The sequence below is a fragment of the Glycine soja genome, chromosome 20, assembly GCF_004193775.1.
Source record: "Glycine soja cultivar W05 chromosome 20, ASM419377v2, whole genome shotgun sequence".
Classification (NCBI taxonomy): Eukaryota; Viridiplantae; Streptophyta; class Magnoliopsida; order Fabales; family Fabaceae; genus Glycine; species Glycine soja.
The window spans coordinates 45750867-45774667 of NC_041021.1; the positions used below are offsets into that span (position 1 = coordinate 45750867).

The 23801-nt window shown below is 29.8% G+C and overlaps 2 protein-coding genes and 1 non-coding gene across 3 annotated transcripts; 1 reads left to right on the forward strand and 2 right to left on the reverse strand.

Annotated features, from left to right (window-relative positions):
* Window positions 1-564: 564 nt before the first annotated feature.
* Window positions 565-2612, reverse strand: LOC114403695 (cytochrome P450 77A3). The gene has a single exon (XM_028366808.1). It carries the CDS (start codon window positions 2601-2603, stop codon window positions 858-860), a length of 1746 nt encoding a protein of 581 aa, XP_028222609.1. The 5' UTR covers window positions 2604-2612; the 3' UTR covers window positions 565-857.
* A 6314-nt stretch (window positions 2613-8926) lies between these two features.
* LOC114403696 (trihelix transcription factor PTL-like) lies at window positions 8927-11789 on the reverse strand. Its single transcript, XM_028366809.1, has 2 exons — window positions 11218-11789; window positions 8927-10299 (listed from the first exon to the last, which is right to left on the reverse strand). The coding sequence occupies exons 1-2, from the start codon at window positions 11694-11696 to the stop codon at window positions 9165-9167; spliced, it is 1614 nt and encodes a 537-aa protein (XP_028222610.1). The 5' UTR covers window positions 11697-11789; the 3' UTR covers window positions 8927-9164.
* A 10670-nt stretch (window positions 11790-22459) lies between these two features.
* On the forward strand, window positions 22460-22533 carry TRNAR-UCG. Its single transcript has one exon. It is a non-coding gene; the product is annotated as a tRNA-Arg (tRNA).
* The last annotated feature ends 1268 nt before the right edge of the window (window positions 22534-23801 follow it).

The window sequence follows — 23801 nt, forward strand, 5'->3', positions numbered from 1 at the left end:
GAAAGTACTTTTATATTAGTTTATGATTGTGGAAAACTTTAGTACCAAAATCACATTCTCATTAAATACTAAAAAAATTAATTTATTTTAAACAGATGATTCAGAATTAATAAAGAAAAATTTCAACCACTCCTTGTATATGAAAGCCATTTAAGTTATACCTTTCCTGTATATATAATTAATGTAAATTTTGTACATTCAAATGTGCTGCAAAAGGAGAAAAATAATAGTGCTGCAAAGACAAGTAATTAATTATGTGTAATGCTGTGTGTGTTACGTGTGTATATTCGCACAGAGTTACGTACATCACATCTCACTGCAAAAAACCTTTAACCTGCCAGTTTAGATGTCATCTTCAACCATTGCTATCCGAGTCCATTTTTGTCTCAGTATTCCAGTATATTTATTTTTTGGACATCACTTTACAGGCTAGCTTATACGAAATAAAGCAAGTGATGTGCTCAAATAAATATAAATATGCATAATTTGCCATCCATTGCCATTTTTTTCTTTAACATCAAAAGGGAAAAAGAAGAAGAAGGAAACCAATTAATTCATTCCCAATAGAAAAAGTTATGCCTACCACTAGATATATATGGATTTCTTCAAAAAGGGATGTTCACATAATAATTAAATAAAGAAGATAACTGTAAATATCCAACAAATATCCATTTTTGTCACAACTCCAACAAACCAGACCAATTAAGACAATATAATGATGGGATGAAACTTGCAGTACTCTGTATGCAAATCAACCACAAACCATGATGATGTATACATATATGATGATGATAATAGCAATAATATTTATGTTGTCTGTGAAATTTAAAACCCAGAAGAATAGAAGCAGGAAAATTTTACAACTTCACTTTTTCTCCTCCTCTTGGTTTGATGGTTGCTCTTAGAGACTCCTTCATGACCACAGTGAACTCCCACTTGCCAGTGAAATCCATCTTCTTCTCTGGAGGGTATGCACCCCACTCAAACTCCTGCACCATCCTTGCCATCATGAGGTGAATATGCACTGTGGCCATAGCCAAGCCAGGGCAAATCCTTCTCCCAACCCCAAATGGCATCATCTTCACCCCTGTGACCCCAGTTATGTCTGCTTCCTCACCCCCAGAGATGAATCTCTCAGGGTCAAACTTCTCAGGGTTTAACCAATTTTTGGGGTCCTCAGCAATGGCTGGTGTGTACACCTCAACATTTGCATCAATTGGTATGTCATACCCTCCCAAAGTGGTGGGCTCAGTCACAGCATGTGTTAGCACAAAGTGTGTTGGAGGGTGCTTTCTTAGAAGCTCCTTCACCACAGCGTGTAGGTATGGCATTTTCTCAACGTCCTTTTCATCCACCTTCTTCTCTCCCACCGTTCTCTTTATTTCCTCGTACAGCTTTGTCTGAACGTTAGGGTTCGCTATGAGCTGTGCTATGCCCCACTCAACCGCTGTTGCTGTTGTGTCTGTGCCACCGTTAAGAAACTCTGAGCATAAAGACACCAATTCTGCATCAGAGGGTGCTGATTTCTTCCCTTCAACTTTGAGGTCAAAAAGTGTGTCTAGGTAGGAAAACGTTGTGGCGGTGTGATCTGACCCAGGGTTTTGAATTGCTCTTCTTCTTTGTTCTATAATTGGAACTAAGAACTCAACCTGTTCTCTGCGAACCTCCAAGGCTTTCTTTCTTTGCTTTGAGAAAAAGGGGCTTAGAATTGGAAGATAGTCATCAATTCTCGGGTCCAAAGTGATGAGAACACTCTTCATAACCTGATCTATTCTCTCCACTGTCTCCTCATCCATCTCAAGACCAAAACACATAGCCACAAGTATGCAAAAAACAGCAAACCTGGCATCCTTGAGCACCCAAACCACGCCGTTATTCTTCTCGGCCTCGTCCTTGAGTCTGTTGATGAGCTTGTCCATCGCATTGTCCCGAACACTGCGAAACTCCTTAAGTCTTGTTGAGCTGAGCATGTTCTGCACCATGTTCCTCCTCAGCGACTTCCACACGGGGCCATAGGTCGCTGCATTCACGGTGAACTTGTTTTCACTGAAGATGGTTCTGGTGGGGTTCTCGGGGGGCCTGGTGGCGTAGGTTGCACCCTTTTGGATCATGGCCTCGTGGACCAGTTTTGCGTCGGTGAGGATGATCATGGTCCTTGTTCCCATCTTGAGGGTGAAGATTGAGCCATATTTGAGTCTCACATCGTTCACATACTCAAAGAAAGGTTTCCCAGAACGAGCAACTTGGAAGAGGTTCCCAACAATAGGCCACCCGGGGGGTCCTGGAGGGAGGTTGAACTTTTTGGATTTGGATTTCTGTTTGAGGAAGAAAATTAGGCCAGATATGAAGAAAGCTAAGGCAGTGAAGATGAAGTGGTCGTAGGAGGAAAGAGTGGCCATTTTAGGGAATTGGAGGAGAATGAGATGGTTTATTAAGTGAAGTGGAGGATGGTGCATAGAGGGTATAAAAATGAAAGGGAGCGTGAAATTGTAGGTGGGCTTAATTAAAGCACTATCAAGATTGAAGAGAGAACAGAAGAAGAAGAAGAAGAAGGTGGTGGTTGTCGTGGTGTGAGTACCTTTTTTTTCTTTTTCAACGATCATCTCTAGGATCTTTGTTTTTTCATGAGCCTTTGAGTTATTTTTACAAGTTTAGATTCTTTAACCTGATTATTAAATTAATTTTTAATTTCAAATTTTCATTCCTTTCGCACAAACTCAACTTATATTACCAATTAAACTACGTCTCATTAGATTGGTGTGAGTTCATTTTAGTTACTGCTACAATTGTGTTGGGGTTGGGGGGCTGTTGAGAGAGGGTTCTGATGTTGACTGCTACTTAATATTAATGGACTCAACCACTTTGGTTGGAGAACTTGGACATGATGCATGCATTTGAAGAGATGTGATGGGGGAAATTTATGACTAACCACAAGAAAACAAATGGTGCGGCTCACAGGTAAGGGGTTAAAAACATTAAATGCATCATCGCTGACAAACCATCATAGTAATTAATTGCATGCCATGCACTGAATATGAAATTTGAGAAATGAAGAGTCAACGACAGCTTCTTGCTTTTCGGCACATTATATTATACGTAACATTGTCACCTTCAACACTTTTAAGTTTCATTCCAGCCATTATACTAAAAAAAAATTATATTGTAGTAATCCCTTAGGATCACACTCTTGCTCTGCGGGGACCATGGTCAACGACAAATTTTGCTCAAGCACGGTTCTTAAGATAAGCACACACTCGTGCAGCAATAAAGTCCACGGCATCTCGTCAATCATGGCATGTAATGTTGAGTTCAACAAATCCTAATTCACAAATTAGGCAAATGTTTGGATTGTTTGTTTTGAAAAATGTTAGTATTGAGAAAGAGTAAGGTACTATTTTGATACTCAACGTTTTTGCCAATTTAGATTTTTTCTAAGTGTTGGAAGCATCACTTAGGTATTGTCCAAATTTGGATTTCCCGAAATCATATTATTTAAAGTTTGGAATTGATATGTTTCACTTGTTCAAGTAATGGGTATCTTCAAGAAAGGTCAATTTTTTTTTTATACAATGATAGCAATGAGATTTCAACCTATAATTTATTAGAAACACACTCTCTAACACACTATTTTTTATTAGTTAAAGTTTATTAAAAATTATAAAATCAAACAAAAGAATCATTAAATAAGATACGAGACCCATTAATTTTTATGATTTTTAATAAATTCCAATCAATAAAAAAATATATTCAAAAGAATACATTTCTAATATTTCTCTTTTATCCCATTCTCGTCACTAGGTCAACCCTATTGGGTTAAAAAGGTCAATTTGAGTTCATATTCAAAAGGCAAATCACCCAGTCTAGTGGAAAAAAAAAACTACATGACAAGTAAATGAAGACATATAATTACAAGCTAATATCGAGTGTCTCTTGTATCGAATCAAATGTCAGCATAAATTTTGGCAACATCTTAAATAGTTAATCCTAAAAACTTAAATATGTCATTAAATTTGATTTTATGATAGAGAGAAATATATTAATAGGATTCTTTACAAGCCATTTTCTTTATTAAAACACACTTTAGTTACAAAATACTCTATAACACCTACAAGTCTGGCACACTATTGATTCAAAGAGTAATTTCAATATTTCTAACAATTTTTTTATAAAAAAAAACTTTACATTTTTTTTTGCAGATTTTTCTATCTTTTAATTTGTTTTTTTTATCTATCAGAAGCTTACTTTTTCAAACAATCAATTTCTTGGACTTCTCCTTCTACTCTTTTCATTTCTTTTTTCAATTATATATTTTTAGCATCCTTTTGCATTCATTTAGATAGTCATTATATTCATGCAAATTTGCTTTTACAGCCCAAACTTCAAAGTATTTTAAAGTTTTGTATTCTTTAATATTCTGATAATTTTTTAATTGTTTTTACAGTCTCTTTGCACATTTATGATTCTCACTTTAAATTAACGCTTTCATTTACATTCATGATGCTTTATGTTTCTTATGCATTTAAATTCTTCGTGTCTTACCTTTTATCAGTTTTTCTTAAATTTCATTTTATTTGAAAGTTTAAAGTGATTAAAGTCTATCCATAAAGTATACCTTGTTATATGAATAGCTTCGGAATCTTTACGAATACCGGATTTGTCATAAAATTCGATTCACAGTGAAGAAAAATAAAATATTTTGTGCACAAGTAAAATACTTGTAAAAATAGTGAAGTTAAGGCCATTGCTAAATTCAGTTTTAATAAATCTAATTTTAAATCTTACTCGCTAATCAAGGTCTTAATTATTTGAATTTATTGAATTGGGATTTTGACTCAATTTTACGTTATTAAATTGAAAATTATGCATTGATGTTTGACAAAAATAATCTAGTTCTTTGATTCTAAAAAGTGTTCAAAAAATCAGGCCAAACCAATTAGTTAGATCGAAAAACTATAATGAACCGGCCAAGTGTCTAATTCAAATAAACCATAATTGACTTTAAAAAAAAGGTAACAGAACTGAAAAAATTTAGTCAAAAATTGGTAAACCCGCAAAAAATTTAGTTCACAACGGGCCAATGAAACATGCTCAATAGAATGCCATTTTGTTTTCTTAGAAGAAAAAAAAACCCTAAAATATATAATATTTCTTTTTTTATTCTAAATGTAAACTTATTATTATTATTGAATATTATGTCTTGTTAAAACATCGACCTAAGTATATATTTGATCTACGTTTTTTTTTATCTTAGTTGTAGTGTGTACTTTATACTTTTAGTTGATACTTAATCGTAGTTTTATTAAAACTTCATATTATAAAATTATAATATTATATTTCTTTGATAATATTTTATGTGTTATTTAATTATTATTATTATTATAATGCACTATAGAATGGCCGGGTCTGATGATGGGAGATTGAGGTAGCTGTATGAAAACTTAAATTTGATATTCATTATCGTCCTTATGTAAAAAAAAAAAAAGGCAATATAAATCAATAAAACTTAGAAGAGAAATGTTACTTGCTGAAATAAACAATAAACTAATGAATTGATTTCCTGTAAATTTATCTACTGTTTTGCACTAAAAAACAGTTATTACCCGAGTACAAGTGATCAAAACATATAAATACTGGGCTTAATTAAACACCAATTGCTCCTATTTTAAGTAAGTTATACTTTCTTGCCGAATGCCAAATTTGTCGGCGAGTCTTAATTGATCTGTTAAAACGGTTTTATTCCTTAATTGGTTGGATATCATTCCACCTCCCTACTTAATTAAAGTCACCAAGTTTGCCCAAACACAACTCACCAACTCAAATAAATGGATGCGAGTCGCTGCTATATATCGTTGCTCTTTCCCTAATTCCCTTTTGCCTCTTTGAAACTTCGCATAGTGTAATACCGTTTTACATCTATTAAAAATAAGAAAATATTTTTAATCTAATTATTAAATTTTAAAATATTTTCCTATTTTTGCTTTATTTTAAAATTTATAAAACTATTAGAAATAAAATTAATTATCAAAAAAATAAATTTATATAAATTAATTATCAATAAAATATTGTTGCTACTGGGTACATAAACTGGTATTGTCGTTGGTGTAGTATTATGGCTTAAGTCTTTTGTGAGAGCTTGGACCTCACACCTTATGCGCGCATATGTATATATATTAGAAGGAAAATAAGAAAAATAATACCAAGCCTAATAAGCCTTACTGTTTTTGGGATTTTTTTTCATGGGAACAACCTAACTCGTACAGCCTATTGGGCTAGGTCAAATAGACTCTTTTTTTTTGAGTCAGCATAAAGCCCATCCATTTTGTCACTTTCGGTGAAAATAGATAAAAAAAAAAAAAAACAATTTGAATTTATATTTTAAAAAAAAAGATTTTTAAAAATTTCATTTAAAAATATAATAAAGCCTGTCAACAAATAATCTAACAATCCATAGCAATATCAACAGCTATTCGGTGAAAGCCATCAACAATCACTCTCAATTGAAGAGCTGTCCGTGTGTGTGTGATCTGTTCCATTGGAACACTTAATATATTACGCGTGGGGAAAATATTTAATAAGCTTGTGGCTGAATTATTACGGACTAACTAATAAAGTTTATAATTTATAAGGCTTTGGATTTGCTATTAATGTTGGAGGTCTTATATATGCTTCAGCCACCTTCTCTCTTTCCTCGCTCAAACTATTGTAAACCAAAACTCCACCTTCTTTCCCAACTTCATGATCATGTGGCAGTTTATATTATAACAATGTTTTAGTAACATAATGATACTATTTTTAGAATAATCACACAGGAAACTAAGCTAAATTTTGTCCCAGAGTGATTTGTTTCTCGGGGATTTGAAAATCACTATCATTTTATGTGTGTGTCTGTGCTGCTATACGTTATTCATCTGCTACTATTGGGTTGGATCTGTTGAATAAAAAAAAAATATCTGGTAAAAGTTTGAAATCTCTGTTGGAACAGAGTTATTTTCAAAGAAAAATACCTATAGAAAAAAATGGCTATTCCTCCGTTTGCTTAATTTGGTACAAGTTATATATACCCGTTATTTTTTTTAACATGAATCAATCAATAAATTTAAAAAATGTATCAAATTTCTTGGAGCAATAGTAGATCTCTCTCTCTCTCTCTCTTTTAAGTGTGGGCTTTGGGTGATTGAGCATTTCACGACATGAATCATGATCCAAAAACATGAGGTCCATGATTTTACCCTACATGTACATAAGATTAATTGCTGTAGAGATCATTGGTGACAATTTTTGCATCTAGGACACGAGACCATGTGTCAATTTTTTGCATCTTGGATACAAAGTTGTTTCCTTGTTACACTCCCAAGATTTATGAACGACACACATGCATGTTCTTCCTAATTTATAGATGAACTCTCCTGCGTAATCTGGAGTATAATGTTCGACGGATAGAACAAAATAAAGTTGGCAACCTGTGATTGGAACGATTAACTATCAATTATTAATTTTCAGCTCAATTTATTTATTTAAAATTATAAATTTTGACTAGTCTTATTTATTGACGTGTTTCACTGATAATTTTGAAGTTTTAAATAAATTTTAATTAATAATAATGAATATATAAAAAAATGTGTTGATGAAACATGATATGTCACATCAAAATGCAACGAAAAACAGATCAACTCACGGTATTAATTATATATCAAAAGAGTTTCAAAAGTCTCAAGGTAATGATTCTAGCACCTCTTATTATTATTTTTTAATTTTTTTTGTACAAATACATAATACACGTGTGCCCCTCTTCTCATCAACTATTAAGTTTTTTTTTTTTATGTAATCATCAACCAACGTAATATTAAGTTATCCACTTTTTTGTAATTATTCTTTCTAAGAATATTTTTTCTTACCTTGTCTGGGGTGAGGGGAAGTGGTTACACAGGAACAGTTTTAAACTAATCAGTAGCCTTTCATTGTAAAAGGTTAACACCTGCTACAAGCCTAAACAAGATAGAACTAAAATATTATTAGTGAAAAAATTATATAATTATACAATCATTTAATCATAAATTATTATTTATGATAAATATATTAATTTTAATAAAAATTATTTTAAATATTATATCAACAATAATAATATATGGTTGAATAATAATTTAAAATTATTTTAAATTGTCATCGTATCACCATTAAACTCATATTACTAATTATTTTATGTTTTACGGGGAAGTTTGCTACATTTAAAAGAAATCAACAGTTTTTCATCACAATATATCTACATAAAAAACTAGTAGCTAGACGTGATTGAGTTTATCAAACAGCCGAGAAGGGAAAAGCGAAAAAAGAAAGAAAGAAGCGTGGGGAGGAACTACAGCTAGAAGAGATAGGCAGAAGTCAAGCTACCTTTGCTAGTTAAAACCCAATTCTGTGGCATTTCTTGTTAACTTTATTATTCTTTCTGCATTTTGCCATAAAGTAGGTCACGCTTATAAAAAAATTCTTTTATGGAGAAAACAACAAATAAATATATTTGTCTCTGCTTGCAATCCTTGCATATAGTACTTAATTAATTGGAGGAAATGAAATAAACGAGATGGGAGCGGAGAAGTTTTTATAATCTCTTTATTTAGATCAAAATTTTGAAGAGGAAAGAAGCAGAATAAAGTCCTCTCATTCGATTTTGACTCTTCTCAAATTGGGGTGATCTAAAAGGTAGATAATTTTTTAGACTAATTAGACTTAATTACTCTTGACTTAATAATTGTATTTTTTTTGTTACATTGCACTTTTTTTGTTACACTTTATAAGTATATAATAATAAATTTATTTGTTTTTCTTTTTGGTTTCTTCTCTTCTTTAAAAAGTTCATAATTAATAACTGATGACTCTAGCATCTGATGCATGCATGGATAAAATTAATAATAAACAACAAAGTCAATGCTTACACTCAAGAATGAGTCCTCATACGTTATATTAATTAAATATATAGTTAAACACGTGGCCTAGAATACCTTGTGATTCGCTAATGATCCAAACTTGTTACATCCTAGTTAATAACCCTCTCAGGCCCTAGCTTGTTTCTCCCACAAGTTTCCTTCCACGCTCAGAACTCATCAAAAGCAAAGTGTCATATATACTTAATCTCTCTGATCGATGCCTTCGGTTAGAACAAGAATGTGTCAAAGATCATCATCCGTCAGCTTAAGTCCCAAATACCAAGGCCTTCTTTTTGCACCATCATCACACTCATCCACTGTCCTTCTGAGAGAGATGCTGATCTCTTCCCATATTTGCTTGCACTCACTTGCACTCCTATCAAACCCCAAACAAGCCATTTTTGCTGCTATTTCATCCCAAACCCCATTCTCCATGTACCCATTATTATTTTCTCTGAATCTTTGCTCAAAACTAGTCCTTAGCTGCATCAAATTTGAAATCTCCATTTCTGTCCACCTACTACTACTACTTCTACCAGGATCAACACCCTCAGAGGGAAACTCATTGGCATCAATACTTCCCTGGCTCTTATTCTTATTCGGTGATTCTTCTTCGACCAATGGCAATGCTTCAAGTCCTATCCCTATCCCAATGTGTTTCCTCACAACCTCTATCAATGCAGCATCTCTTGCCTCAACCCATGCTTTCTCTTTGGCCCACAGTTCATGCACCTGTTGGTCAAACCACATTGACTCTTTTCTCTTCCTTTCTTCCTCCCTAGATGCCATCTCTTGCTCTCTTTGCTCAACAACACTCAACATTCTCTCCATCCAAGCATCTTGAGTCTGTATGATCTTCCTCATGTGGGAATCCACTATCTCCTCCACTTTTGTTCTCCAGCTTTTTCTCACCCTCCTATGATCACTTGGCCTATGAGTATGATCCAACCCTTTCTGCTTCTCATCCCTTGACTGCTTCATCATGAATGCAATAGCTGAAAGATCCTCATCGTTGTTCTCTGATGAGGATGTCTCGAATTGAGATGAATTTGAGATGCTGAGGCTCTCTGAGCATTTGGGGTTATTGTTAGAATCACCATTATTGTGGTCTTGGTTGGTTGTGAAGGTTTGTTTTTGAATAGTAGCAGCAGTGTTTCCACCAGCACGATGGGTTTTATCTGAAGTTGAGGCATGAGCATGAGTGTTATTTGCTTGATCTCCACATATTGCTTCTAGCTGCCTGAAGAACCTGTAGTGCTTCCCATCTTGTCTACTAGCTTTACCTTCTTTTGTCTTCTTGTAATACTTGTACAAATTCTCAAATTTCTCTTTGCATTTCTTTCCACTTCTTTGGTACCCAAATTCCTCAGCCATTATCCTAAACACGTGGATCACACAGCTATTAATTAATTACTATGCACATAAAAGATGAAGGAGGTGGAGATTAATTAGCACATTAATCACAAATCACATTTCCTCATTTATTTTTCCCACCCGTTTCTCTTAGATGTAAAATAGGGGTGAGAGAAATAGGACAGACAATATTATCTGCTTAAAAAATCGTACTAATGAATTTATAATTCATAACACCATATAAGCTTTTCTTTTTCAGTCATGCATGCATGGAATTAATATTAGTATAATTATAAACCCATGTAAGATTTTTCCATTAAGCATTATTATATTTATCATTCTATCTTCCTTAAGAATATTTGTATATTAACCATGCTGTGATGAAGGATTAAAATAAAATAATGGAAACATTCTCTCTTCATTAATACTGTCAGAAACATCATGAATACAATTATCCGAGTTTGAATCAACAAAATAAACTCCAATGTATAGCCCTAGCTAGCTGAGCAAAGCAGTTAGGTAGGTTTAATATAGTACTAAAAACAAAGACAGGCTTTCAGGGTGCTGAAAAAATATCCTTGCACCCATAATTATTTCCTCGCAGAAAAACAAGTGCATCTACACACACACATTCAGTCAGTGGGATTTCTTGGACAAAACTAGAAATAGATAACATAAGCCACATGGATCTCTCAGTTATCTGTGAGTAATGGTCTGTCATTTTCAAACGCAAAGAGGAAATTAGCCCCTCAAAAAATTGCTAAACCAGCAAGAGAGAAAGAAACGACAGGAAGAACAACCATCTATTTCTTCACTCTTCATTCTGAGTCTCAAAACAAAAACAAAAGGCAAAAACATGTACAGTGGTTTTTTTTTCTTTTTTCATTTTTTGTAAGTTTATATGTGAGTGTACATACGTATATATACATGTAAATATATATACCTAGAAATCTCATTCCACAAGGGTGCTTTCTGATTGTTCTCTCTGAACTTGGAATCAAGACGAGATCTGATCTCTAGAAGAGAAAGGGTCTCCTGTCTAGGCCACCTGTTGTTCCCGGAATCAAACCCAAACCACCCTTTCTCTGCACTTTCCATGCTGCAGAATGCATGATCCGAGACAGTAGTAGTAGCAGTAGCAGTAGCAGTAGTAGCAACGGGGTTTACGCCAGAGGAAGAAGAATAGTCATGGTGATGAGCAAAGTGATGAGTGAAACCACGAGGGAAGAAAACGTCCCCAACCATGTTGGCGTCATAGGTGATGGGTGGAGTAGCACTAGCAGTAGCAGCAGCAACAGCACTACTGAGACCATGGTGAACACAAAGTGGTTCAATTAGGTGTGTGTCTGAAGGGTTCAAATGGGTACTTCTGGCTGGTATAAGCCGCCGGAGATCCTCCGGTAGCCCATAAGGATCACCCATCTTCACCCCAAAGACAGTGAAAGAGAAAAGAAAGTGTACAGAAGACACGGGATGAGATGAGAAAAGGGTCTCACTTGGTTGTCATAGAAGAAGTGAGATTTTTATTTTATTTTATTTTATTTACCTTTTAACCCTCAAATTCATCTTCCACGAATTTGACAAATGTGAAAACTTCAACTGAGTGTACATCTTGAATTATGTCGAAATACTAACATTAAATATCTGCATGTTTAGTCTTGTATCAACTAAAATGTTTTTTTATCGAAAATTATTTTTGAATTAAATTAATTTTAGATAGGTTTTTATTAGATAAAAAAATATATTAAACCAATAAAGATGGATCTAAATGCTGAGGATAGTTCAGATTCATATTCTATAAGTAGAAGAATTTGAATTATGTTGTCTAGGTCAGAATGATGAGTAATTTATAAGTATACTAATAAACACTTTTTAAGTTTTGGGATTTATCTTAGTCCTAAAGAGTTTTCAAAATCCAATTTATCCTTTAATATTTAAAAAATATACTAATTAAAGTTTACTATTAATTTGTTTTTAGAATAAAAAATTACAAAATAAATTAATTATTTAACTTTAAAATCAATTTAGTAAACACTTACCTAAATACCCAAACTCAATCCTTAAGAATAAAAAATATCAGTAAAACTATAATAAACTCAACTCTTTAATATAATTAATACTCGTTAATTTTAAGGATTAACCAGTGAATTTTATATTGTTAGAAACGGAACAATCATTTTTGTAACTTTTTTTACAGCTGTTCTTATAGCTAAGGGGAAGAATAGGAAGAGAAAAAGAAACGTGAGATGAGTGATCTGACGTAAAAAGAGTGAGAAAAATAAACAATTACAAAAAAGTGTACAGTAATAGCATGTCTATATTAATTGTGAAGGACGAATTGGATGTTGATTCTTTTAGTAACTTATTATTATTATTTGAGGAGGGGGGGACAGGATCCGAGTCTACCGCAACTCTTAAAAGTTAGACTCGGCTCAGAGCATGAGAGAGAGACTGAGACTGAGAGAGTAAAAGAAGGAAATTAAAAGAGGTGATTTAAATAGTAAGGGTTTAAGTACTTGGTTAAGAAAGCATAAATTATAAGCACCCCTTAAGGCACCCTTTTCTTCTTCCATACCTAGGAGATATAAAAGTTGTATCATGAATTGGTGTAGCTTATTCTTCTGTTGCTTATTATTTTACAATATATATAATTGATGTTGTATGTCGTAGAGAGACAAAGAATTGTTGTTAAATTCCCTTAAGAAAAAAGTGATTGAGCAGTATGCCAGTAATGTAGTAATATTGCTTTAGCCAGTGTGTGAGAGAGAGAGAGAGACAAATGGCGGAGCATCCCACGATGAACTTCTACGCCTTTGGGTGACGGGATGCACAGTACTTGAGACTTAACCTTTTTCATTACTTTTACTTGCTTTTTAGCAGCAGCATCTTTGTGGAGCGTAGCATAACTTAGCTTAAAGCCAACACACTTATCTTAATCATAGCAGTTAGGTGAACGTGCTCCCATTTGTTTTCGATGTAACGTCTTCTTTTCTTTAAACCAAAAATTACCAAGTTATTGATCCTTAGCTATTTGTCAAGTGTCATGTATAGAATAAGTATGAAAATACAAGGGGCACTTGACCTCATGCTATATATATATATATATATATATATAAGAAGCTAAGTAACAACATGTATATCCCGGGTTGCTTTAACTTCTTTTTTTGATATAAAATCATTGCATAGACGTACGGTACCAAGAGTAGTTTGAGTTGACATTTTCTAAGAATATCTTAGATAAGAAACTGTTGGATAAAATGAGAAAAAATAGGTCTAAGGTTTAATAAATAAATAAAAAACAGTGAGATATGGTAATGTGGGATAGCTTATAGAGTTTATTTGATACAATTTTTTGAACTATACGCTTAAAGAGAAGAGTTGTTTAAATTATACATATAAAGAAGCAATGTGTTAATTAGAGTGAGACCAGGAATCTATGTTAAGAAACTTTAATGAGTATCATAATTAAAGATGTTCTTAAGAAGTCAACTTATAATTGAGCTTTTTATTTTTAGAGGAACTTATAATTGAGTTAAAGACTATATTAGTGGAGAATTCCAAAATACGTACCTTGCACTTGGATTGTAGCTTTTACTTTTATGCATGGTATGTTTAGATGAGGAAGGAAATGTGAGGGGAAAAACTGAAAGAAAAGAAAGAGGAAGAAATAGAAACGAATAAAAAGTATGAGATGATTTTTAAATTTACTGGAAAAATGTGCCTATTTTTTTTATCATGTTATTGGTATTATTTATTGATTTTGTAGATAATTAATTTTTATTTATGAATTTTACTCGTCATTTCTAATGAGATTTTTTTTCTTAATTATATTTTTTGTTTTATCCATATAATTTAAATTTGAGATCTTATATAAAAAAATCAAGTTGAATACCACTTATATTAAGATTTGTTGATATTAAAAAAATGTGTTTATAAAATTACATAAATGTCCTAAATGAAAAGAAAATACGTTATATATATTTTTACTTTGTATTAATCTTCTTCTCCTTTATTTCCAATTTAGGTGACCAAAATTAAAGGGATAAAAATAACAGAAATTAAAAAAGTAAAAGAAACAAAATTACATATCAACAATTAAGGATGAATATAAAATTATAATTTAGCTTAAAAATAACTTAATTCATATCACAAATTAAATTTTTTATTGTAAATCTAAAATATAATTTATCTATTAAAAATATTTATTTGTTATAAATTTTAATTAAATAAAAATAATATAGAAGTAAATTCATTTGAAAATGATATAGTACTAGAACTAAAAGACTATTGCAAAAAAAATATTATGAAGGTACAATTATATTTATAGGGATTTATTAGTGAAATATACTAAAAAATTTATTACATCAATATAATATTTTTTTGCTTCATTGAAAATATAGAAAGACTAAGTTGTACCGTCATGATAGTTAAGGATAAAAAATGAGTTTAAACATAAATATAATAAATAATGTGACAAAAAATAAAAATATAAAAAAAATACAAAAGAGAAAATGAATATTCGAATAAAATAGCAATAACATTTATAAAACCCCAACCCAAACTGTACCTCCTTTTTGGAAGAAAAAATAAACTGTACCGTCCTTTTCACGCGTCTACTGAGAATCTTCCTTTCTGGTTTCCTCTCCCTATTATCTTCAATTAATTTTACTTTGCTGCTGCATGCAATCATGAGTAAAACAAAGATGCCACGATTTAACTCATGGATTTTTATAGAGTAATGGTACGTAGACATTCATATTTTTTAAAACATTTAATAAGTATTTTTTTATTTTTCCTTATGTGAAATTATAATACTTTATATATATATTCACCAGATGTCAATTGAGTATTGACATATATTAGGTGTGCATAAATAATTTTTTATTTTTATCTTGGGTTGTCTTTATTGCTTATAGCCCACGATCATCAATTTATGATTTTTCTATCAAAAAAATTATGATTCTTTTTTAATTTGACCTATCCTATTTAAACTCGACTTGACCAGACTATCTACCCTGTTAATAATTTCGTGATTTTATATTCATTAGTCTTAGTATATGAATTAAATATGATTTAATCATTTAGAAAATATTGAATAATTTTTTAAAACTTTTAATAGAATAAATATTTAAACAATATATTTTCTTCAACCGGTATCTTAAACACAAAAACATTCTTTTTACTCGAGAGCTACTAAAACAATTTCCTTTTATTCCATTTTAAAGATTATATCTTTTCAATTTTCTTAACTGATTTTTGTCAAGATCAGCCGATCATACATATTAAATGCATAGATCAACTGTCATATATTTATAATAATCTTATGCAGTTCAAATCAAATTAATACAACATTTAATATAATATTCAAATATCAATATCATAACTATTAAATACATGTATCAATTAACACAAAATTATTTTCATTTAATTAGTGATTTTGAGTTTACGTTCATGAGTATTTTTTTTTTTGGAAGCCTACGTTCATGAGTATTGAATACAAGCTCGTTGACACTTACTAGTAAAGTAATTAACTAGTTCAATATACTAATTCATAAAATGAAAATGGTTGTTCTAGTATATATATTGATCCAGCATTTTCCCCCAATTGATACAATTATGATTTGGCATATCATTTTTTTCGTAAAAGGTATATCAACTGTTGGAGAAAGAAATAGGAGAGAGATTATTTCTAGCTATATAGAATCGACTTTACTATCATTACAACTTAAATTCGAATTACTGCTGATCTGAGACTTGAATGGAAATGTTCTTGCCTTTGCTTTCCAGGTTTCTACCATGCATAGGCTATAGGTGAGGCATGGTGTTTTCAAGATCGAACGATCAAAAAGTGTTTTGATATTAGTTCACTTATGAAGAAGTATCATGTGCTCAGCCATTCTGGTAAAAAAAAAACTGGTGTGAAAGGTGGGAAGGAAGCAATGGTATATGTTGAGTTGAATTAGATAGGGCATAAAAGCCAGGTTGACTCGAGGATAATTAACGGTGTAAGTAAGCAATTTAATTAAACACTCATTCAATGATTTTTTAATACATAAACACTTTTGTTAAATATAAAATTAATCATTGAACATTGAAATTAATTTTAAAAAAATTAATAAGAATCATAATTATTTTTCTAAGTTTCATGTCAACTCCTTTAGCTAAACGTTCTTATCTTTAAAAAAATTAAGTTCTTTAAAAAGACCATTTTTCGTCCAAGTATAGTAAAATATTAATTAATATTGTAACGAATATAACTAACTGTATAAAACATTAAAATACAAACAAAATAAAAAGTTACTTAAAATATAAATTACATTAGTTGAGTTTTCGAGATAGGACTCTTAATTACTCTCTAAGTAAAAACCTTAACCGAGTTCTAGATTGCTTGACCAAAGTGTGTTTTCTTTTTTTTTTCAGATTAGAAAAAAAATAAGCTTAACTATAATCAAGAATTAAGAAGCACAGGGTATGTCAAGACAGTGTTAACTGATTACAAGATGTAGGCCAAGGAAAAAGTCTTGATCGAGATCCGAGATGTATGGAAAACAGTGTGGATTGAGGATATATAATAAATATTTATCTAACAATTGTAGTATAAATTTATAGGTGTCTCGTATTTATAGATGTTCTATTGTTTACGTGAGACGGTCGACTCAAGGATATAATAAAATAATTTAAATTTTAAAATTTCAATAACAGAAAAATATTTTTTTATTAATTTTAAAAAAATCACAATAAAAAAAATCAAAATATAATTTTCTTATTTAAAATAAACAAAAATATCTTAAATTTTATTTTAGGCTTTATTTACGGTTGGATTTAACCGATCATATCATAAGAAACTTGCACATGAATGTCACATTGATTGCAACCAACACTTTAGCAAGCAGACCATTAGTTTTGACCGAGGTGACTTCCCATTTAAATTGAGCTTCCAGAACAAATGTCACTTGCAAAATATATAAGCGACAATAATAATTATTCATGTTTAAATTTTAATAACTAAAATTAAATAAAATTAATGATGCATACATCGATCCTTTTGCTTTATGTACAGATGATTCACTTCAAAGTAGCTTTATCCGAAAATACTAATTGCTCAAGTTTGATTGAACAGGAAGGAAAAAAAAAACGTTTTCCTTAATTTGAAGACAAAGGTGAGATGAATATCAAGATTCATCATCAGTCAGAGTAGATCTTAAAGTTAACAAAATATTTATAAGATTCTCAAATCAAAAATAAAAAAACAAACATACATTTTTTTTGAAATATAAATTTATTTCTTAACAATGAAATCTAGAATAAGGGAGTGAGAGATGAGGGTTGGGTTGGGGCCAGAATCGGGAATCGTGGTTGCTGGAGGCATTTACATGGAATAGACTACGTACCTAATACTTGACTCGTGCCTCACCCACTTACATCACCCCCATCACTCTACTCTTGCATCCCCTCCTGGCTCAAACTTCGAAGCATTTGTTTGTGAGTTATTATTGCAGTGTAGTGTTCAGGCAGGAGCATCATATCAAGTTAATTGCCAATAATTATAGTCATGGGAAGAAAAAGAGTAGAGGACTTATAAATTTTTTTCTGGAAAACAAACAATGTACTCCACCAATATGAAATTGAATTATCAATATAGCTTGTACTATACCAATATGAAATTGAATTATCAATATAGCTTGTACTATACCAATATGAAATTGAATTATTTACCTTTTTATATTTTAAACGATAAAACTTGTACGTATCATATACGACTTAATTATAAGGTTGTAAAATAATTGTATTGTTGGCAATGATTTTAACTTCTCAGGTTTATATTTTGACATTATTTCATATTTTTATTAATATTTTGAAAACAGTTTTTCTGTTTTTGGTATGTTTCATTATAGTTTTGCAAACAAATATTCGGCCAACTTCGTAGATCGTTGAGCAGGAAGGAGCCAGTATTCTAAGATGTGTTTGGTTGTGAAAAGAAAAAAAGAAAAAGCTAACAAATAGAGTGTAAATGAGGCTATTTGGTTTAAGAAAAATAGAAAAGAATGGAATGAAAATACTTAAAATGAGATGATAAGTAAGAAAAGAAAAATTAATATTAGATTAAAATATTATTATGTTATAAAAAAGTAAAAAACATTAAAAAAAAAAAAAAGACACGCATCATGTATCCTTTCTCTACGCTATAGTACAAGTCAGCACGTACGTTACAGAGCATTTTTGAACCTCTCCGCTGGGTTTAGTGAAGAAATGAATAATGCTATTTTTTCTTCACACTTTTTTGCTCTTTCACTTCTACCAAATCACATACATGTTCGGATATCCTCTCAATTCTATGCTCTTCTTCCACCCTCCCTCCCTTATCTTTTGTACAACCAAACCAACGCACGTTCAATGTCGAGGGCAACTATGTAAACTGAGATCACATGTGCGATAGTGTAAGTATATTTTTTTAATTTATTTTAATAGCACTTTCTCTTATTTTTCTAATTACTTTTGTACAAATCTTTAGAGAAAACAAAACTGTTTTTTTTTATGATTATTAAGAGCATGCCCTTTTTTTATATTAATTTTCTCTGTTTAATATCTTTTAGTAGCAGGTTTGAAAAATCATTAAAAATCGGGAAATTAAAAGTTACAATTTTTACTTGTAAAAATCAACTAAACACATTATAAGTCATTCTAAAGTCATCTGGAACAGAGTCCACTCACATTTGAAAAATAAAAAATAAAAAACACTGACTGAATCACTGTGACAACTGATTGCTTGGTTCAGAGGTTGCTGGCCCTAGTTTCTTGCAGTGTATGTAGGCCACGTTCCCCCTACTGCCATGCACATTGACGTAGCCGCGATATAAGAAGAGAGAATCAAGGATTGCAATTTCATAAAAGGCAACATGTGACTCCTCATCTCTATCACGTGACTCCAATGCTGATGTTACATAATCACATTAACATTCTCATTTTTGTAATGGTATGTTTATTAATGATAATTAAGGAAAAAGAATGCGGATAATATTGTAATTTTTTGTTTAAAAGAAAGAAAGAAATTAACCAAAAGGAATATTTAAATTTTGATTTTATTTTTTATTTTGTTTTATGTTTTGTTTTTTCTCTTTTTTTTTCTGTCTACCTTATAAAATATAACATACACGTTCAGGAAATGTAAAAAAAAATGGAATAAATTAGAAAATAACATTGGAAAAGTGATGGTTGAAGAGAAAATTATTTCTACTCTTTTTTTGTCAATTGTGTAACTAAAAGAAAAAATACCCTCTTCCTGCGACAAAATAAAATAAGAGAAATGGATTTTTTATTCAAATATACCCCCCAAAAAAAACCCAAAATGCCACCTTTATCACGTTATTTTTCTATCTACCACCATTCACTATTCATTTTGAGCTATCCTTGACTTCTCACCTTAATTTTTTTCCGTTTTAATTCTTTTGCAGGTTTAATAATATAATTGAAAATTATTTAATCATTTTTTTAATTATGTGCTAGTTAAATTTAATATGTAATATTTATTTAAATTAATTATTATAAATATTTTTAATTACAATTATGATTTTTAAAATTATACTTAATTAATACATTTAATGAAAAAATTAACTGAATGAAATAAGTAATTTAATTATATAAATATTTAAATCAAATGAAAAAAATGAGGGTGCGAGGGGAAGTCAGGTTACCAATCTCGACTTCTCAACGTGAAAAAAAAATGTGACATTTGGGGAAATAATGTAATGGAGATGGTATTTGTGGATTTAATTATTCTTAAGGTTATTGAAATAAAAGAAAAAGTGTCGAGAAATGGGCTAGTTATAAGATTAAGTGGATTCCTTCAAAAAAAATTAATTGGATTTTCATATTTGCTCTATAAATATATTAGTAGTTTTGATCCAAGAATAAAGGAACCGACTCTCAACTCTCAAGCTTTAGGGTCAAATAAAAGATATATGTTCTTTGTTTTTATAAAGCAAAAAAAAAATAAAAAAAATCATATATTGTCATATTGATAAAAAGGCCACATTGTATGATTTTTTTATCAACAGGTTGTCAGTTTTTTTGTTGCATTTCATGGTATCTTAATTAGTTAGAAGTGTTGGTAAACTTCAAAATCTTTTCAAAGACTTAATGGAATAATGGGGAGATTAGGTGCTTAATTAGCATGAGATTTTAGGTTTGAACTTCATTGTTTTTTATTGTAATAAAAATAAAAATAAAATGATAATATTTTTCATAAAAATCACTTTTAATTAAAATAAAGCATATTTCTAAAAGATAATGAAAAGTCTCCTAAATAAGATATTTGAATTTCCAAAAACACGCACAATAATACTTAACCAAACATGATTAGGCAAATCAACTTTTGTGTCGCTTGTATTAAATAAAAAGACAATATTAATCGTGAGAAACTTTCTTGCATATTATAAGGTTATGCCTCGGGTATAGAGGGAGCCTTTTATTTTCGTGCACTTTTTATTTCACATCTGGACTTGCATAAAAAATTGTTAACTTATTCTCATTTTTAAATTGATCAAAGTCATTGCGCTTCTACAACCAACCATAGGTTTATTATTGAAATGTTCAAATAAACAGAACTAGAAATTCAACTAAAAGGTACATCTTGATGTCCATTATGGTTCTTAATGATGTGTTTGCGGTCCCAATTTATTCAAGGTCGTGTAAGCCACTAGACAATGGCCTCAGACCTTCAACTTTTTTTAAGGCCTCAATAATTTTATATATTTTTAAATAAAATATTATTTATTAATTTGAATTATTAAATGATAAATTATGTTATAGTATGATATATTATATACTTCTATTTTTATTAATAAGATCACAAATATTAAATATATATGTAAGTATTATTATAAAAAAAATAAGTGTAATTTTATTATTTATTTAAGAAATTTAAGAGAATTATTTTACATCTAATTTGGACCCTAACTCTTTCCTTCCTAAGAATTATTGAAATTAGTACAAAGTTTAAATTTATAATTTATATATATGAAAAAAGAATATTTTGCTGCAAATGTTGATGTCAAGATTATATAAATTTAACTAAAATTCTATTTGTATCAATCATTTTTGTATTTAAAAGTACATCTTTAATTGGAAGTCGATTTAAATACATTTTCAAATATTAAATCGTGATCAATTTTTATTTGAATTCCAAAAATTGAAAAAATAGTATACTACTCTTGATTTATTTTTAAGAACAAAGATATTGCAAAAGTGCATACTAAAAAAATTATACTCTAATTAAAGTATTACATTATATCAAAAGATTATTTTTTCTAAAACATTGAATCTAAAATATTATTAATAGCACTTGTAATTATAATTATTGTAAAAAAAAATAAAACTAAAATTATTTAAATCTTATGTAACATTACTCATGTAAAAAAATAGGTTGATCGAATTTGTTGTTTATATATTAAAAATAAAATATTTTAAAAAATTTTAATATTAAATTTTGTTAAATTTAGAAGAAAAAAATAATGATAATAAATTAAAATTTAAATATAAATTTTGTCTAAGACCTAATCACCACTAAACACGATCTGAATGTCTATTGATAAAAGTTTTTGGATTACAGAACCAACTCCTCTCAAAACTTTCACATTTTCAAACAAAGGAGTCACCCATAAATTGTTGTCAACATGTCAATGAAAATGTTGGAAAAATGTTAGGATTTCCTTCTCTTTTTTTTTTTATCTTTAATTATTCCGTGTAACATGTGCTAACAAGAGACATAACAAAGTTTATTATTTTTCCATTCTCTCCTTTTTGTTTCCACGTTTTTTTTTTTAACCAAACTAACACTAATGTTAAATCACATGTACATACATGACTAAATACGTCCTTGGAACTCATAATTTTTTTTCTCTTTAAAAAGTATATTAATAGTCTCAATTAATTCATGGATAGATCCTGACATAAAGTTTAGAATAAATAATATGAAAAAACAATGAATAAAAAATAGTTAATTATAAAGTATTTATAAACCTCTTTTGATGGCATTTTTTATATAAAAAAAATATGTATGAAAAAAAATCTTATTAGTGAACTTAATGAAACGAATATATATATTCTCAAAAAAAATGAAACAAATATAGAAGTTAGATTAATACTTTTTTTAATATAAAATATATATAGAAAATGTAACATGTAAAGACCGCATAGCGCAGTGGATTAGCGCGTTTGACTTCGGATCAAAAGGTCGTGGGTTCGACTCCCACTGTGGTCGTTGTACTTTTTATTTATCTAAACTCTGGAGGTTCGTTTTCTCTCTTTTTTATTTTTTTTTTCAAAATTATGTTTTAGAAATTAATGGCCAGGAATTAAAGTTATGATTTTTGTGTTATTAATATAATGTTCTAATCAACTGAATTAATAGATTAATTATATTATAAAATAATTAATGTTGTTATATAACAATAAAATTTCTAATATATATTTGATACATATATAAATTTAGATAATAAATTTTATGATAATTAATTTTGATTTAATAATCAATTTGTTTACATGTATAAATTTTTATGAAATTAATTCATATGGGACTTATAATTCGCCCATCCATATGAGCTTTAAGAAAGGACGAAAATAAAATTTCATTATTTTTCTGAATGTTACTCGCGTAAGTTCAAAACAAAGGCCCATATAATGTCCACAACGCCTCAATCTTTCTATAATATTTTTTTGGGTAATTTATTCGTGTAATTTTTGTCCAATTTTCTTTCTTATAAAAAGTAATTTTCAAAACATATATTTTGTAATGCGTATATATTTCATATTCTAGTTTTCAAAATTTATTTAATAAATTCCACAAACTAAATTTTATTATTGTTAAAATGTAATAATCAGTTTATAAAATTAGTTTATGAAAATGTTGAACTTTTAATACTTATGAAAACTAAATTCCAAAAGAGAAAAATGAGAAGTCACTGCTACAATTACTTTTTTCGATGCTAATTATGAAAACATTGTCTCTCAACTTGATAATCATATATGATTATCATAGTTGTAATGCTAAATGCCAATGTGCATGGGACAAATATTCATAGAAGGAAATTTGGCTGATGTATTTTACAGTCAAACTTTCGATCATATAAAGATTATATAAACAATAATTCTGACCTTGAGAGAGTGACTTGATATTATATAGAGAATATCATATCTATCTCTTTAGTCCTTAGGTAGTCAGGCTACTTGTAAATGTTGCTCGTTGTGAGAAATGAGGTAGATGAGATAATCATTCAACTAATTATGTTAATATCATTTAGATAAACGCTGTGAATACATTATCTATCACACTCTTTTATACACATTTTACTTTATTAGTCAAATTTTATTGAAAATGATGAAATTTTACAAATTTTATATCATATTTATGATTTTCTTTTCTGTAGTTATTAATAAATTTTACTGAATTATAAGTAATGTATTAAATAATGTCTTCCTAACACTCATCTATTATTTATGTTTTAAGGATTGTTAGTATTCATATTCTTT